Source organism: Meriones unguiculatus, chromosome 4, assembly GCF_030254825.1.
Source record: "Meriones unguiculatus strain TT.TT164.6M chromosome 4, Bangor_MerUng_6.1, whole genome shotgun sequence".
Classification (NCBI taxonomy): Eukaryota; Metazoa; Chordata; class Mammalia; order Rodentia; family Muridae; genus Meriones; species Meriones unguiculatus.
In genome coordinates this window covers 50,392,688-50,410,322 of record NC_083352.1, presented here as the reverse complement: position 1 = coordinate 50,410,322, position 17,635 = coordinate 50,392,688, and the positions used below count along the sequence as shown (strand labels likewise).

The following is a 17,635-nucleotide window of genomic DNA, read 5'->3' as shown; positions in this document are numbered from 1 at the left end:
CTGACCCAACCACTTAATGAAGCTTCTCATTTTCTAAAGGGTTCTCTACAAAGGCTGCCTGCCAGCAAATGTGGTGAAAGCGTTTATCTTAAGGTATACTTTCAGTTTCTCTTTAACAACGTTAAGAACTTAGAGGAACACAGGTTTTACAACCGAAGACCTGTTCATCAATCTCTAACTTTTTGGCCTTTCATATTTCAAGATGCGGTGGCAGGGTCTTAGAATACTGACAGCAGCGGGGCGGTTCCCATCACTTCAGTGATGAGGACTTCTCAGCTGTGTATCTGCCCAGCTAAGCTCACAATCATAAAGAGTCAGCTTTCCATCTTCCCAATAATGGAAAAGCATCTCCGACTCCATGAGAGTACATGGAATAATGCTGATCACTTGGGTGGACTTAATAACCTAGTTTCACTTGTTTTAAATCAAAATACACGCAGACAAGGCATTATTAGGATTAAAAAGGTCAAATTACACCATCCTCAAACCTGTTATAAAAAAAAGCATTTGTTCAACAAATTGAGTAATTTAGGAGTATGGCACACACTCCTATGATATCAAGTGATTGACATCTTTGGCACAATGTACCGGGAGAGGCATGTAGCTAAACATTTGCCAATATCCTTTCCTGGAAAAATCAGCTGTGAGAGAAGCAATGGTGCGTGTGTTTTAAAAACCCGAAATCCGCTTTCCCCAGAGCAGAAACTTACAAGTCCATCAACAAGGACGGTTTTGCGTTTTATCTAGTAGACTTGGCTTTCTAATTAGCTCAAGAGAAAAGGTAATACTGTCTTTCCAAGTGAGCCCTCTTCAGTTCTGTGGTATTTGCACATCTCACCTGGGCCTTTCGGTTACAAATCCACCTCCTTAAGGAGCCCTGTGAAAAAATGAGATCAATAAAAAAAAAAAAAAAAAATCCAGCTATAAATCAGCCACGTGGAGCCACCGCTGCAGCAGCGATAGCTGACTTCCTGGTTTGCTTCCTGCAAGCCTCTGGCAGGGGAGACTGGGCAGTGGGCGTCAGAAAGGGAAGGGCAGCCTAGGGCGGCTGCAGGTCCACCTGAGGGGCGGGCGGCAGCATCGTGGGAGGGCACGGGCGTCAAGGACAGAGTTTTGGTCCATAATTACTCTAAAAGTTTGGGGGATCTGGAAGCGTTAGGAAGCTGAGCCCCAGGGCAAAGGCTAAGATCAGTCCTGGGGGAAAGTGTTGAGTTAGTTCCAAGGTTACTAGGGACTCGCAGCGGGTTCCCGCGGTCACGAGTAGAGAGAGGCGGGTACTACGGGGCTAGAGAGGGCAGGTAGAGAGAAACCCAGCGGGGAGAGCGCGGAGCTCCGGCCGGTCGGAGCCCTGCGGAGGCCGCCAGAGGGGAGGGGGCACGGCGCTCGAAGGCGGCGCGGGGAGGGGGCGGAGGGCAGCGCCCGGGGAAGGTAAAGCCGAGGGGAGTTCCGGATCTGGAGCCGGAGAGGGCAGGCGGTGGGGAGGGCGGCAGGCGCAGCGATCCGGGAGGGGGGGAGAGGAGGAGGAGGAGGCCCGGGGGAGGGGGAAGAGGGAGGGGAGAGCGGTGGCGGCGGCTGCGCCGGGCTGTGTGTCTCTCGCCGCTGGAGGAAGATGAGGCTGAAGATCGGGTTCATCTTACGCAGTTTGCTGGTGGTGGGGAGCTTCCTGGGGCTCGTGGTCCTCTGGTCTTCCCTGTCCTCGCGGCCCGACGACCCGAGCCCGCGGAGCAGGATGAGGGTGAGTGACCCGCCCGGCCCCCTCCGGCGGCGGCGACCTGCAACTTGTTTTGTTTGCGCGCGCGCGCGTGTGTGTGTGTGTGTGTGTGTGTGTGTGGCGGGAGCGAGGGGCGGCGGGGTCGCGGCCGCGTGGGCAGCTCCGCAGGTGGTGCTGGCCCGGCGCCGGCCGATCGGGGGCGCCCGGCCCCACGCCGCGGGTACCCCCGGTGTGGCCGCCGGCGGCCCGCCCCCCGGCCGCCCCTTCCTCCCGCGCGTCCCCGCCCCGGCTTCAGCGCCGTCACCCGCGCTGCGGCGGCGGCGGGGCGGACGCTCGGACGCCGGGACTGCCGGGGCGGGATTGCGGGACGGAGCCGGGTCTCCTGGAGCCCAGGCTGCCGGGGGACGGACCCGGGGCTGCGACCCCCGCCGTGGCGGCGGCCGCGGGCGGGCGCCCGGCTTGGTCCCAGCTGCGGCCTGTGGCGCGTGCAGGCCTGAAAGAGGCGAGATGCCGGCGTCGCCGCCGCGGTCCGGTGGAGCAGGCCCTGCGGTCCAGCCTCCCCTTCGGTCCCCGCCCAACCCGGGTGCTCGCTGCGGGGGAGCCCCCAGCCTGCCCGCCTCGGGCTCCTGCCCGTGGCACCGCCTCCCCGTAACTCCAGTAGCCGGGTGCCGGGTGCGATGTTCCGCTAAGGCCTCCCCTCTCCATCCCCCGGCACCGGCTGCCCCTCCGGTTCCCGGACACGGAGGGGGACGTGTCCCCACCCGGATCGGCGTCCCCGCACCCGGATCCCCGGGAACACTCCCTGCTTCCCCCCCTCCTCCGTTCTCCAGCTGCGCCCCGTGCTGTCCTGCGGATCCGGAGCGAGCTCCTCTCCGCCGGGCCCTGGCTGGGCTCGCTCCGGCCGAGGACCTAACTTGTGCCGCCCCTCGCTGCCTCCTCCAGCAGCCTGACGCCGAGAGGCGCACTCCGCTGGGACGCATCCGTCTGCCGCCCTCGGCGCGGGTGTTAGCCTTGACAGTGCCTGGATTTGAGGGTTTAGTCAGGCTGCTCGGAACTTTAGTTACCGCGAAACGGCCACTGCTCTAACACTCACCCAGCAGTTGGCTGCGCGAACTGCTCTGCTCCCACCTCTCAGGCTTGAGCCCACCCCCCACCTCCCCAGCATGGTGAACCGTTACAGCCCCCTCGAGTTCCTCCTCCCCGAGCCCTCCATGCCCACAGCCGAGTCCAGGTCAGACTCAGAAGGGAGCGAAAGACTTTAGGAGTTCCGGGACCAGAAGCTGAGCAGCCGTGGGAGGAGTCTGTAGGAAAGTGCCTTTTGCAAAATCAGCGTTGCATCTTCATGCTCTACTTTATTAACTTTACTTTTGGAGAGTTGGCGTCTAGAAGTTAAGGGAAAAGATGGTGGCGACCTTCCAACAGCGAGAATCCTAGAAGAGATCGTCTCCCCCTATCAGTTGTTGCTTATGTCACAACTTAATCGGAAGTGGAGTCTTGCCTAAGTCATCTAAATTGATAAATTGTCCTTTTCAGTGTGTTTGGAGTGCTTTTTAAAAATCATTTTTGCTCTCAGAGTGATTTAATGAGATGAATATTGAAATTGATTTTTTTCAAGTCATCAAATGCCCTTTTATATAAAAGCTCTATATAAATGCTGGAAATCCCAAGCCCCGATTTTCTGAGAAGGAATCTGGAAACCTGCCAAAACTAGTTATGTTCAAAGTGTCCTGTACTTCTGATCCTTTTAAAGCCATGATTAGGCCCAGGAAGGTGAAGCCTAGCTGTAACCCAAGCATTTGGGAGGCTGAAGAAGGATATTATATACATACATAATTTTATATGTATGTTATATATATATATATATATTTCAAGGCTAGCTGGGGATACATGAGACTCTAGTCTCAAAAAACTGGAAAAAGACATGGGGAAAGTACCATAATACCTTTTACATAGCTTATTAGTGTTAATGTGTAATAAAAGAGTTCCTCCTTTAATGAGTATGAGGTGAGAGGATAGCTTAATATTTTTGTCCAATTTATTTGATAAGTTTGTCAGTGCACCTCGTATAACTTGTCATTTCTATAATTTGCCAAAGGTAGACTAAGTTTTTTTTTCAAGATTTACCAGCACAGTATTAAGTAGAATGCTTATGTGCCAGAAGATATTAATAACCTGCCAGCAAATAGTGATCTAAAGCAATTTAAGGTGTCAGATGACATAAGAGTGTAGTAAATCAGGGACTGTTACTTTCCTCCAATAAAAGTGAACCTGAGGAGGGTTCTTGAGACCCGGTGCTGGGGAGCAGTTAGGCAGATACAGTTAGGGAAGACTCAGATGCTTAATCCTGGGTTTCCCTCTGCCTCATGGTACTTTTGTGACTGCAGATCTATTATGAGAGCATGCTTTTCCCTCGTAGATGTGAGTCTAAGCGTGGCCTCTTTTGATCTTCCCAGAAGGCCTGAGCTAGGCCAGAACAATCCACTTCAACAAATAAAAGTTTGTTTCTGCTCCCACAAGCTGTGCCTGTGGCTATGTCCAGCCAGGGCCAGTTCTGTCTTGTTCCTTTGTTTTTTACTAGGACTAAAGAGTCCTGTGAAGTTCTCTGCTTGAATTTTGTGAACAGTGAGATGAAGACAAAATTCCCTCTTCTGAGTCTCTTGCTATTTCTCTAGAGTGAATAATATTTAAAATGATGTTACCATTTCAATCTGATTATTTTTGTTTTGTTTTGAGAAAAGATCTCTTATAACTCAGGTTGGCCTTGTACTCTGTATGTAGCTGAAGATGACCTTGAACTTTTAATCCTTTTGCCTATACCTCCTAAATGCTGGGATTATAGTCACATATCACCATGTTGGTTTTATGGTGTGCTAGGGAATCTTTGTTCACACTAGGCAAACATTTTGTCAACTGATATATACCCACAACTCTATTTCATGATTATCTTTGTTGACACATTCAAACATTTGTGAATGCCTGCTGTATGCTAAGAATGGTGCTATTTATTAAGGAAACACTTCTTGCTTTAGTATCATGGGTCTTGCAACCTAGTGAGAAAAACACATGTTAGTCAAGCCTTCACAACTGTAGAAATATCACTGTGTTATGAAAGAAACAAATGAGTATACTTGTATTATGAAGGAAAAGCCTTAGGATATAAGAAAATGGGAGATTTGAGCATGCAAATCTTATTTAAATAACTGAAATCTAAAGATTTGAACAAGAGTAGTTGTTGAATTGGGGGTGGGATAGGGCAGCCCTGAAAGTAGTGGAATGTACAAAGGCTTTGGGACACAAAGTAGCAAGGATAGGTGAGAAACTGGAAGGTCAATGGGGGAACATGGAGAGTGAGGCTGGACAGAATAATACTACAAACTGGCTAGATCCTGTGGACCATGCTGAGAGTTTACATTTTAAGTGTAGGAAGTCACTGAAGGATGCCAATATGAAAGATGTGACATTATTCATGTTTTGGAAAGGTCACTATAGCTCCCTGTAGGATGTATGCACATGTTGGTTTGTAGAGAAATAGCGGGTCTCATAGTTGATAGTCACATGTGACATTGTTTTGCCAGATGGTTGTTGGGATGATATAAATTGATTCAAGTGCAGCTGAAGATGTAAAGGCACCAAGATTTGGTGACTGGATGTGGAAGGGAAGATGTCAAGAAGCCTAGGGCGATAACTATTTGTTAAATTAGGACAAGTTCGGAAGGCAAGATTTGTACATTCTATTTGTAGTTTATAAGAAAGTTTATTTTTTAAATAGTTTAAGGTCCTCATAAAGATCATTTGTTTAGTGCAGACCATTCTTCTAATTAAATAAAACTAGTGTGTTTCAGAGTGAAACCATTTTCCCCAGGCATTACCCCTGTTTAATGTTGAATCATAAACTCAAAAAAGAAAGGCTTGTAGTGGAAATGTTGACAGACCTTTAGTTTTTAGAGTTTCTGTTCAAATGTGCGGTATTGGAGAGGCCTGGGTGCAAACTGATACCTTTCTGTGCAAATACCACCTAAGTTCAGGGCATTCGTAATAGGACTAATTCAGCAGCTATTCCTATGCAAGAGGATTTGTGTGATAAATGTGGGGAGAAGATGGAAGGAGTCTAGCCTAATGCAGTATTCCTGGATGGGCTGACTAATCTCTGGCAGGTGACAGTGTAACAGTCATTTCATCTCAGTGATGATGGTTTCTTCACTGTTTCAAATGTAAATGCCATTTGTTTGAGACTGTCACTTAGCAGGGGCACAGAGCCTTCAGTGGCCTTCACCCAGTTACCTAGACCACAGGTCTTCGTTTTCTTAGCTGCTTTCAATCTTCCACTCTCCAGCTCCCATGTGGAAATAGACCCCCAGGTTATTAAGTCTAAGAAACCAAACCAAGTTTTCCCCCTCCCAGTGGTGTGTGTGTGTGTGTGTGTATGAGAGAGAGAGAGAGAGAGAGAGAGAGAGAGAGAGAGAGAGACTATGATAAGGGAATAAGAATTCTGCCAAGAAGTGGGCAGTGTTCTGAAGGTTCACAAAAAGCCTCGCTTTCTTTCTCCCACCCTCCCTTCCTCTCCTTCCCTCCGTCCATTTCTCTCTCTTTGCCTCCTTCCCTTCTACTTTCCTTCCCCCTTCCCTGGTGCTGACTTTACGGAAGATACTGATTAATTTTGTTTCTTTTTTTGTCATCAAGTAAGGTAGTGCATTTGTTCATGGTTCCTCTATAAGTCTAAGCTCTGAAAAAATTTGGTAGATTCTCCAAATTGCTGTATTTGTTCGTTTCTGTTTTCTGTTGAGTAAGACCAGGTAGCACCCAGCTTTCAGATGTCTCCCCTCCCCGCCCCCCGCCTTAGGCAGGCTCCATAGAGGCTGCTCATACTGTACCAGGTGCAACTCCATGTTCTCCTACCTCCAGCACCTAGATAAGGAAATGGCGTGAGGGCATCTCGAAAAACTGTGCCTTAGTCTGTTTTCTATGGCTGTGATAAACACCACACCCAAAAGCAGTTTGGGTAGGAGAGGGTATTTTACACGACATAGTCCACCAGTGAAGGAAGTCCATAAGGGAAGTCCATCAGTAAAGCAAGAACCTCAAGGCCAAAGCTGAAACAATCTTGGAGAAAGAAAGCTCGCTGGCTTCTTCTCCAGGTTCACAATCACCTGCTTATCTTATTCCTCCTTGGATAGGGAGTGGCACAGCTCACAGTGGACTGGGCACACCCTTACCATGTTAATCCCTTATCAACAAAACACTCCATAAACTTGCCTATAAGACAACTGATAGAACATTTTCTCAGTTGAAGTTCAAGTAAGCAAAAAAACAAAACAAAAACCGAACAAGCGCCAAAAGTTTTGTTAGTAACAATTGGCAGAGAAGGCTTAAAAACAGCCATTTATAGAGTACAGAATTTTTAGTAAAGAGGGAACAAGAACTGTTGAACAGCAGTTGGATTTGAATCACTACTTTTGTCTGGTAGGCCAGCCATGTGGAATGGGAGATAAGAGAGGGGTAGTGTGGATTTCTGTATAAGTTGTATGGTGCCAGGCTGTAGTAAATTGGAGAGAAAGGATTGCATCAGGAATGGAAAGCAAAATTTTCCGTTTGCACCCCTAGTGAACGAACTGTTTGCAAATTCTAACTTAGTAGTTATAAAAAAAAAAATAGTTGGTCAGCAAGATGTGAACAGCTGAGCGCAAGGAAATTACGATCATTCAGCCAGCGTCAAAGTAGATAATTGCTTTTGTTCATATTTTGAATGCTAATTCTCACTCCTGAAGATGGAATGTACAGTCAGACAAAAGTAGCAAAATAAAGAATAGATTTTTAGTGTGCAGTTTATGGAGGCCATGAATGGAACAATCTTATAATTTTTTAATATAGAGTACAAGAGGGGAAAGGTGGAAAAGTGGTATATCTGTTAACACTGAGATTATTTTAGTAGGAATTGGGAGGCGTTGATACTGCAATAAGTGGGGACGAGAGAATGATGTGTGTCCACTGATATGTCCAGGTTATTATATTCCGGGAAAATGAATCGGGGAAACGTGAGTAAGGATAGAAGTTGGGAGTTAATTAAGAAAAAGAAAAGGCACTTCCAGAAGTTGGAATGGGCTAATGAGCTGGGACAGACCCTTAGAAGCCCTGTCCCAGGTTAGCTCTGACCCTTTTCATGATCTACACAGCAAACACCTCCTAAGGATGTGCTTTCTCCTAGGGGTAGGCCTCTCTCCCACTTGCTGCTCATTGCCTGTAGCTCAGGTGGGGAAAATTTTCCAGTTTTTCTCTTGTCAACTGACTTTTCTCATGTCAGTCTTGATACCTCTCTTTCCACCCAGAGTCTCTTGTTACAATATAATAAACATGATACTTATCCAACAGTTGTTTCTTCGAGTTTTGAGTGTTTTTAAATGTTGTCTGTTGCTGTAAGATTTGGGGATGGCATATAACAAAGAAGGTAGTGAGTTATGACATGGTATAGATGTCTGAATAATAACAACTGTATGTGTGTGTGTGAGAGAGAGAAACAGACAGATACGGGCATACACGAGGGAGAAGGAGGGAGAGGCTGAGAGAGATGAGAGAGATACTAAGAGATCTAGATCTCTTAACATCTCCCAAACCCCAACTTCCATTTGTTCAACATAATGTGTTGATGCCTTTCTACGTGCCCCTGGGCTGTACTCTGGATACTCTGGAGAGACAGAAATGTTAAGGACCTTAAATCTCTTCTATGAAAGGTGAGCTGTTGCAAAAAGGAGGTCTTTAAAGAGCTGTAGTGGTTAGGTAAAAGTTGAGAGGGAAAACAAAAAGAGCATAGCCTAGATAGTTGTGGAATGTCAGTGGGATTAGGCCAGGTAGAGAGTCAAGAAAGAACTTTCCTGACTAAACAAATATGGTGAGACCAGAAAAGCAATTTATCTTTTATTGGTGAATAGTGGTGAAATATGATTGGAGGAGTGAGTTCTGACCACATTTTGAAGGGAATTAAATGAGAGGTGAAGGAACTGAATGGGATTTTATTGATTTAGCATTTAGAGTAGCTTTTTGGAGTTTTTTGAAGTGAGACTGAAGAGATGGTGACAGTTACATATTAACTCTTACTCGTCATTTACTCTATGGGTATTTCAGATATTTACTAAATGTCTGTGTTCTTTCCAGTGGCCTAAGTGTTGGTCATACTATACAGTATTAAGTAGTATCAGCAATAGTGGCAAACGTGTATTGGATTCTTACTATGGATCAGGCAGATAGTCTGTATATTGTGTTCAGTGTGACAACCTTTAAATGCTAATTTGATCTAACCCAGCTTTATAGATAAAGCTGCTGAATAAAGAAGATTGTTCTCTTAGCAAGCAGTAGAGCCAGGCTCCCCTCTCAGGGGTTCTAACTTGAGAGTTGTGATCTCTGAGTTGGTTAGTGTTTTCATCACTGTGGCAAAAATACTTAAGCAAAATGAAAAAGGAGGATTCCTTTTGGTTTACAATTTCAGAGGCTTCAGTATCATGGGAGGGAAAACAGGCAGAGAGGACCAGCTCACACTGTGTGTCAAGGAAGCAGGAGGTGGGTGGCAGTGCAGGCAGGGCTAGGGCAAGATAGGGTCCTGAAGGGCATGCCCTCACTGCTCTGCAGACCACACAGCATAGTGTGAATAGTCAGAGAGGATCCTTTAGGGATGGATGGTTGGGGAAGAAGATTCAGAGCCGACGCCTAAGGAGTGAATTTCAGCTTGCCTTGTGGATCAGAGACAAGTGTGTTCCAGGAAGCGGGAACAAGAAGTTCACAATCCCCAAGTCTGGAGTGAAGCTGGAGTATTTTGAGAAACAGAAAGGAGCTCAGAGCAGCTGTAGTGACTCCCTTTGAGGGAGGATAGTACTTGATGAATTTAGAGAGGCAGTCAGAGCTCTTGCCTCAAGTGTAGGTTGCGTGGTCCGCTGCTAGAGTGATTGTTTATTTCGGCCTATGTTCTTTGTCCTTTAGCCATTATTACCCTTTCACTTTCACGTGTCCTGGCTTGCAGGACAAATAGATGACTATCTCAGTTACTAGACAGGGCCTTAGATACAGAATGACACATACACCCTTGCGACAGATCTGCCATACAGATGTAAACAGCTGCCGTGCTGAGATAAGAACTGTATTAGCTGACCACAGTAGGGCTTGTGGGATCACAGAGAGCCAGCATGCAGATTAGTTGGGGCTCCGTGTCAACACAGTGCTTGTTTTAAAAGGGGACAAGTTGGGTATGCCATGACAGGGACACACAACAGGGTGTGTAAAAGCCTGAAAGACCATGACCAGTCATGAAGGACTGATGACCTGTGTGGTTAGAGATGAGCGGTAAGGAAGAATCTGGAAACAGTGCAGGCTAACAACTAGTAGATCTCATCTCTATGGGCTTGGATGAGGTTGCCTAGGAGAGGGCCACGGTGACTGAACACAAGGTGAAATTATGAGAGAAGAACTGCTGGAGAGGAGAGGACACATGCTTGATGGAATGAAAAGAGGGTGCTGGTGAGTTTAAGATTACAGCTAGTAGTGCTCTTACGGAAGTGTGGAAAAGATAATTTAAGGGCCGTCAGCAGGTTCACAGGCCACAGTTTTGACATGACGCTGGTTAAGAAAAACATGGCAGTGGCCACGAAAAACACGTCACCTCTCAGGAAACCAGCCTGTAGTGCTTCAGCGAAGGCGGACAGCCCGTGTGACATCTTCAGCAGATATTAGTAAATAGGACGGCATGAGAACAGGCTTATGTGAGGAGCTCAAGCGCCAAGCAGTTCACCCTGGGAAATACATAGAGGAGATGGTATATTGCTAGAAAACTGTCACTTACGATCACAGAGGAACACAATGGTTGTCTCTAATAAAGCGCCTGTCTCCCTCCTGCATACTGTTATGTATGTATAGACATGCATATGTATTTTAAGTTGATGTGTAGTCTGTAGTTGTGATAATATGATAATGCATATACTAGATATTATGATATTATATCGGGGGTTTTGTGCTTTTCAGTCAGAACTCCTATGATTTTAAAGCTGTCTAAAAAAAACAATTTTAATTTTTAAGTTAGAAAAGAAATTTGATGCCAAAAATACTGGATCAATTGTTAGTTCCTCATGCATTTGTCTGGCCGGTGTATATTTAAAGGTATGTGTTGAGGGGAAAAGAATAAAAAACTGGGCTCAGCATTTCAGCGGTCTGGATTTTTTTTGGGGGAAGGGAATTATAGCATTTTGTTTTTAAATACGAGTTTTACCATTTCATTTTAATTTAGTCCTGTGAGCTTGAGAGTAGCAGATAACTTGCGCTGCAGCTGCCCAGGGCTTAATAAGTCCTTCCGAAGAACGAAAAACTAACTTGCCATTACTTCATTTGCTAAGAATCCTGAATATTCAAAATGAAAAATGTTCTCCTTTCTGCCCCATTATACATTCCCTCGTGAGCTCCCCAGCCTTCGCAGAGCTTTCATGCATCACCCAGAGAAGCATTTGACATGCCAACAGGGAAACCTGCTTCAGTTCACTAAGTACAAGAACCAGCACACTGAAACTTGAAGGGGAAAAATTAACTTTGCATTATCTAATTAGGTTTATGGGATTGCTGCAGAGTAGCCTTGCTTCTCAAATCTAGAAGGTACAATTAACTGCAGTATTATATCAATACCAGCTAGCCTGCTAATCGGCTCCTAAGCAAAGCAATTGGAATTTGTGATTACCAAGAATTTTTTTTTTTAAACTGGTGCATTAAAATTAAGTCACACACTACTGGGAACCATTCTGTAAGAAAATAGATGTTCTATTTTTTTTTCATCTTTTAATTTTTATTGATTCTTTGGGTTTCAGGATATATTTGGCCTCAAGAGGTATGATACTCTCTTCAATAGCAAACTTACATGTTTAATAATTGTCTGGCTTAGATGTAATTTCAGCATTTGTAGAATTTTTCAAGGATGTGTGTGTGTCTGTGTGTATACATCTTCTCTGGTACCTGAATGTATTTATGTGCATGCATGTGTGATCAGTTGCCTAGAGGTTAAAAGAGGACATCAGATCCCCTGGAACTGGAGTTACATGTGGTCGGTTGTTGGGAAGTGAACTCTGGTCCTCTGCAAGAAAAGCAAGTGTTCTTTACTGGGCAGTGCCTCTAGGCCCCCATTTGTATTGCTTTTACAAAATCATTTTATAGTATGCTGTAGTGTTTCCATACTTACACACTATGTATGCCTTATGTGGGGGCTTATATTAAGTAGGTGTTTACGGAGAAGCTGACTGCTATAGTTTCGTCAACTAGACCAGCCAGTCTCAATGAGGGATTGTCTAGATCAGGTTGACATATGGGCTTTTCTGTGGGGAGTATCTTAATCGTCTTAATCAGCAGCTCTCAACCTGTGGGTTATCGACCCCTACAGGGATTGCATGTCAGATATCCTGCACATCAGATATATATTCCTACTACGATTCATAACAGTAGCAAAATTACAGTATGAAATAACGGCAAAATAATTTTATGGTTGGGGGTCACCACAATATTAGGAACTGTATTAAAGGGTTATCAGGAAGATTGAGAACCACTTGTCTTAGTTGATATGGAAGGACCCAGCATGAAAAAGCAGGACTTCTCCTTCCCTGGGTTTGGTTTCTGATTTGTATGAGAGTGGAGAAAGCCAGCTGAGCAGTAGGCATTCATGAGTTCATTCTCTCTGCTCTGGACTTGGCTGTGATGAGACTGTTTTAAGTTCCTGCTGCCTTGATTTCTCTACTATGATGGACTGTTCCCTGGGATTGTGAGCTAAAATTAGCCTTTCCTGCCTTGGGTGAGGGAGGGCACTATCTTTACAGTTGTCTTAGAATTTCAATTTTTATATATTCACTCAAAAGGCTAAGTAATTTGTTAAAAGTATAAACTGGTAAGGTACAGTACATATTATAAAAACTAGTCCTAAGACATGTTTGGAGTACTCTGGAAAGTCTTTGCCCATCAATATTTACATTAAAAAAATTTCTGTTGAGTTTGAGGTGAATATCTCTTGCACATCTTAAGGAGGTTTTACTGTGTGTGTGTGTGTGTGTGTGTGTATGTGTGTGTATGTGTGTGTGTGTGTGTGTGTGTGTGTGAGAGAGAGAGAGAGAGAGAGAGAGAGAAATTCTGTGCATGTGTGTACACAGGGTTATGTGGGGGCCCTAGGAGACAGAAGAGAGTATCGGATACTGCGAAGCTGGAGATAAAGGCTGTTGTGAGCTGTCCAGATTAGGTAGCAAGAACTAATTAATCTTCAGGCCTCTGAAAGAGCAGCCAGTGCTCTTAATCACTGAGTCACCTCTCCAGCCCCCCATGTACATTTTTACTGGTGTCTACTGTGTGACAGACAATTCCTCCCGCAACTCTGGGATGTACTGTCAGCACAAGCACTAGAGTACACTGAAGTGGCTCGGGCAGGTGTTTGTGTGTCTGCAGCTGCCTGTGGGAACGCTCAAGTGTAGGACATGTCAAGGGGAGAACACTGAATGTATCCTAATTGTTTTAGGTTTGTTATTCTTTTAATTTGTAGTTAGTTTCACAAACATTGTACAATCCAGTGAGGTTAAGTCAATTAAGAAATTTTATTTCTTTGACGCTAGCAAGAAGTACCATGCACTTGTGAGTGATTTTTTTTTTTCTCCTAGAAAAATGTACCCTAGAATATATTTATTGTACTGAATTCTTTGTCAACAGCAGCCTGTACACATATGAAAGGTACACTTTGTGTGGCCATTTGATAACTTGTCTGAGATACGGTGCATTGGACTTGTTGGTATAGTTTTTCAAGACAGGGTTTCTCTGTGTAGCCTTGGCTGTCTTGGACTTGATTTGTAGACCAGGCTGGCCTTGCACTCACATAGATCCACCTGCCTCTGCCTCCCTAATGCTGAGATTAAAGGCGTGTACCCCCCACCCCACCCGCATGCCTGGTGTACTTTCCTGATTTTCAGGCAGGATCTCAAACTGGTCTGTGCACTGATGATGGTCTTGAATGGTGGACTTGCTGCCGGTAACTTTTGAGTGCTGAACTTACAGACATGCCCCTTCCTGGTTTATAAGTACTGGGGACTGAACTCGGGACGTCATGCAGGCTCGGCAACCACTGCACCAACTCAGCCCCAGGAGATGGGTTTTCTTGTGCTGATTTGCAATGGCTGAAATACCTATAACCTCTGCAATTTTTTTTCTTGTAGCAAACTCAGCATTTTGCTATGCATCTCTTGTTAGATAATTTGATTATTATGCTTCTTAAAATTCAACTAATCCCACAGAATTAATCTTTTAATCTCTAATAAGCAAGGTAAGCTCTGTAAGTCTTAGTGTTTGTTTCTTTACAATCTTTTTGAAAGGTTTTACATCTTTCCTTTTGAAAGAATTCATTTAAACTCCCCTGTTCCAACATCTAATAATTCTTGCCAGGATGATTTAAAATGAATGAAAAGTCCATTAGATTTTTTGGCAAATATGTTCTCAATTAGGAGGTAGAATAAATGACTACAGAGTGCTTTTTGGAGGAGTGGAATAGAAATGACTGAAATGTTATTACTTTGTACATTACAAGTTTTCTACTGTGATAGATGGTTATTTAGTGTTTTAAAATAAAACATCACCAAGACTGGGGACTTTGATAAGTTGAAATTTTTTTTTTAGCATTTAAACTATGGATTACTAAAATATGGAAATGCAAGTATGTAGTTTACTTAGCTATGGTTTCTTGTATGATGGTCTTAGAGAAAATTCTAAGTTCATTTTTGTCTAAGAAGGTTGAGGAAGATTTCTATTATCTCTGGCAATTAAATTTGTCTATAGTCCAGAGAAATGATGGTGGTAAAAAAGATATGTTTAGCAAATAACTTTCTAAAATTTTCTCTTCTAAAAGAAGATGGTTTCTATATACTAGTTTTTTAGAAGAATACATTTTCTGGGTGAATTGGAAAGTCCTATTCTTCTTGTGGCCCACATTTAGACCCAAAGCATAGCGCATGTATAACATTTATATCTTAAAATCAATGTAGGGTACCTGAAAGCAGAGTACTGTTTGAAGGGTAGTATCAATCTGCAGAGACAAAAATACCACACCCTTCTACAAACCTTGATTCATTCTTAGCTTGAGAAAAGAATGATAGCACCATGAAATATCAAGCTTTAATACTAATAATGCTATATGGTTATTCTCAGGTTGTTTTTTTCCCCCAATGTTACACTTGAAAATTGGAAGAGATTTCAATAAACACGGGTTCATTTTGTTCTCTATTAATTACTATCACAGAAACAATGCAGGCTATTCCCCTGACTCCACTGAAGAAAATCCCAGCCAGAGTCTAATGAATAGATTCACTGTAGTACAATCACGCGTCAAAAGATACCGTTATGTTATCCGTCACTTCTATTCAATTAACCGGTCATGCTAAGCGAAAAGTGAATGTTCAAATCTCCCTTCTAGGGCTGGGGAAATGGCTCATTGGGGGAAGGTGCTCACTGTGAAGTCTTGAGGTTCTTTGTTTGAATCCCAGTCCCCTTAGGGTGAGCTGGGGAGCAAACAGAAGCCCTGTGAAGCCTGAGCCAGCTAGCAGGGGATTGTCTCAAACCTGATACTGTGCCCTGACCTCCACATGCACTCTGTGATGTATTCACTGAGACAAGCTCTAACTTTCTCTCTCCCTCCTCCTCCTCTGACACACACACACACACACACACCCCTTATACATTGGCAGTAGTCACGTTCTAAAGATCAAGTAAATGGCTTGAAATATTCATTCTGATTTATGTTCACTTTGAACTTGCATAACAGGTACTTCTATTTAAAAGGAAGTTTGTCTCCTGTATGTTAAAAGATCTGATAAAATACAGAAAGCGCAATAAGCTTTTATAATTGATAAGGCATAAATCCTTTTTGAGATATAACAAAGATAATATGTATTCAGTGCAGTTTTGTTTTCTTTTTTTAATTCATTTTGATTTTATGTGCATTGGCTTTTTTGCCCTCATGGGTGTGGGTGTAAGATTTTGGAATTACAGATAGTTGTAAGCTGCCATGTGGATGCTGGGAATTGAACCCCGGTCCTCTGGAAGAGCATTCAGTGTTCTTAACCACTGATCCCACTCTCCAGTCACAGTTTTTGTTTTCTAATGGATCGACACCTCTTGTATTGGTCCCTCACTCTCCTATTGGTCCCTCAGTATTCAGGAAAAGAAATGCCACTTGTGTGGCTAGTTCTTTGTTTCCTTCCTTATACAGAGTATTTCTCTCTTTGATTATGAGGCCTCTGTTCAGTGGTTGGTCAGTTTCTTTGGGTCCCAGTGAGTGCTAAATGTCAGAAGGATTCCTTCAGGGTCAGGCATGTGGTGGAGGTATGTAGTCTCTGTGGTAGACCGTCAGATCTGCACTGGGGCACAACGTGCCTCAATGCTCAGTGCAGAGCCTGGGGCATGACTTAAAATTGCCAAACACAGGCTCGGAGAAGTTACATTTCCTGCCTATATCCAGTTCTTTCTCCTTTTTTACCTGATTCACTTTTAATTAAAGATAACTGAACCTTATAACTCTGGTCATGAGCCAGTGATAATGAGAGAATGAAATTTCATTTTTTGAAATTAAGGATAATGAGCCTTTTAAGGTTTGTTTCCATTAATTTATTTATTCACTTGACGTCCCGTTCTCAGCCCCCACAACTTCCTCTTCTCTCAGTCCCACCATCACACCCCCTCCCCCTTCTTCCCTCCCCTTCTCCTCAGAGAAAGAGAGCCCCCCCCCCCCCGTACCAACCCAACCTGGCTTATCAAGTCTCAACAGGACTAGGAGCATCCTCCCCTGCCAGCCAAGGCAGCTCAGCTATGTGAAAGGGGTCCAAAGGCAGGCAGCAGAGTCAGACAGCCTCCACTTTAATTGTTAGGGGACCCACATGAAGACCTAGCTGCACATCTGCTACATATGTGTAGGTGGTCTAGGTCCAATCCATGCATGTTCTTTGGTCGGTGAGGCCCCATGGGCACAGGTTAGTTCACTCTGTAGTAGTCTTCTTGTGGTGTCCTTGACCCCTCTGGCTCCCTCAATCCTTTCCCCACTCTTCCATAAAACGCTCTAAGCTCCGTCTAATATTTGGCTGTGGATCTCTGCATCTGTTTCATCAGCTGCTGGATGAAGCCTCTCAGAGGACAGTTATGCTAGGCTTGTGTCTGCAAGCATAGCAGAGTGTCATTAATAGTGTCAGCTGTTGGCTCTCTCCCATGGAATGGATCTTGAGTTTTGCATCATTGGTTGGTCATTTTCTCAAACTCTGTTCCTTTTTTAACCCTACATTTGTAGGCAGGAAGGTTTTATGGGTGGGTTGGTGTTCCCCTCCCTTCAGTAGAAATCCCAACTGGCTACAGGAGGTGGCCACTTGAGGTTCCATATTTCCTGCTGCTAAGAGTCTTAGCTAGGGTCTCCTGCATAGACTCCCACGAGGCTCCACATCCCAGGTCTCCAGCTCATCCCAGAGATGGCTCCTCTCCCACACCCCTGTCCCCTGATCTTTCTACATCTGATCCCCAGCCCTGTTCCCCTCCCAACCAGCTCTCCCACCCAGTTCTTTACTTCCATTTACTTCAGATGTCTATTTTATTTCCCCTTGAGTGAGATTCAGGATTCAGGCATCCTCCCTTGGACCCTCCTTGTTACTTACTTTCTTTGGATCTGTGGATTGTAGCATGGTTATCCTGTACTTTATGTCTAATATCCACTTATACATACCTTGTGTGTCTTTCCGGTTATGGGCTACCTCACTCAGGATGTTATTTTCTAGTTCCATCCATTTGCCTGTGAATATCATGATGTTCTTGTTTTTAATGGCTGAGTAGTATTCAATGTACCACAGTTTCTTTATCCATTCTTCAGTTGAGGGACATCTATGTTGTTTCCAATTTCTGGCTATTTCA

At 44.5% G+C, this 17,635-nt stretch overlaps 1 protein-coding gene across 2 annotated transcripts in view; it reads left to right on the top strand.

Moving 5' to 3' along the window:
* The first annotated feature begins 1,409 nt into the window (after positions 1–1,409).
* Galnt7 (polypeptide N-acetylgalactosaminyltransferase 7) overlaps positions 1,410–17,635 on the top strand; it is a 135,569-nt gene continuing 119,343 nt past the window's right edge. Inside the window, exon 1 of one of the 2 annotated variants that reach the window (XM_021648080.2) lies at positions 1,410–1,735. In XM_021648080.2, coding sequence (XP_021503755.1) covers positions 1,610–1,735 — 126 coding nt within the window. In that variant the 5' untranslated portion in view covers positions 1,410–1,609. The remainder of the gene's footprint in view (positions 1,736–17,635) is intronic. The other variant, XM_021648078.2, reaches the window with a different exon arrangement.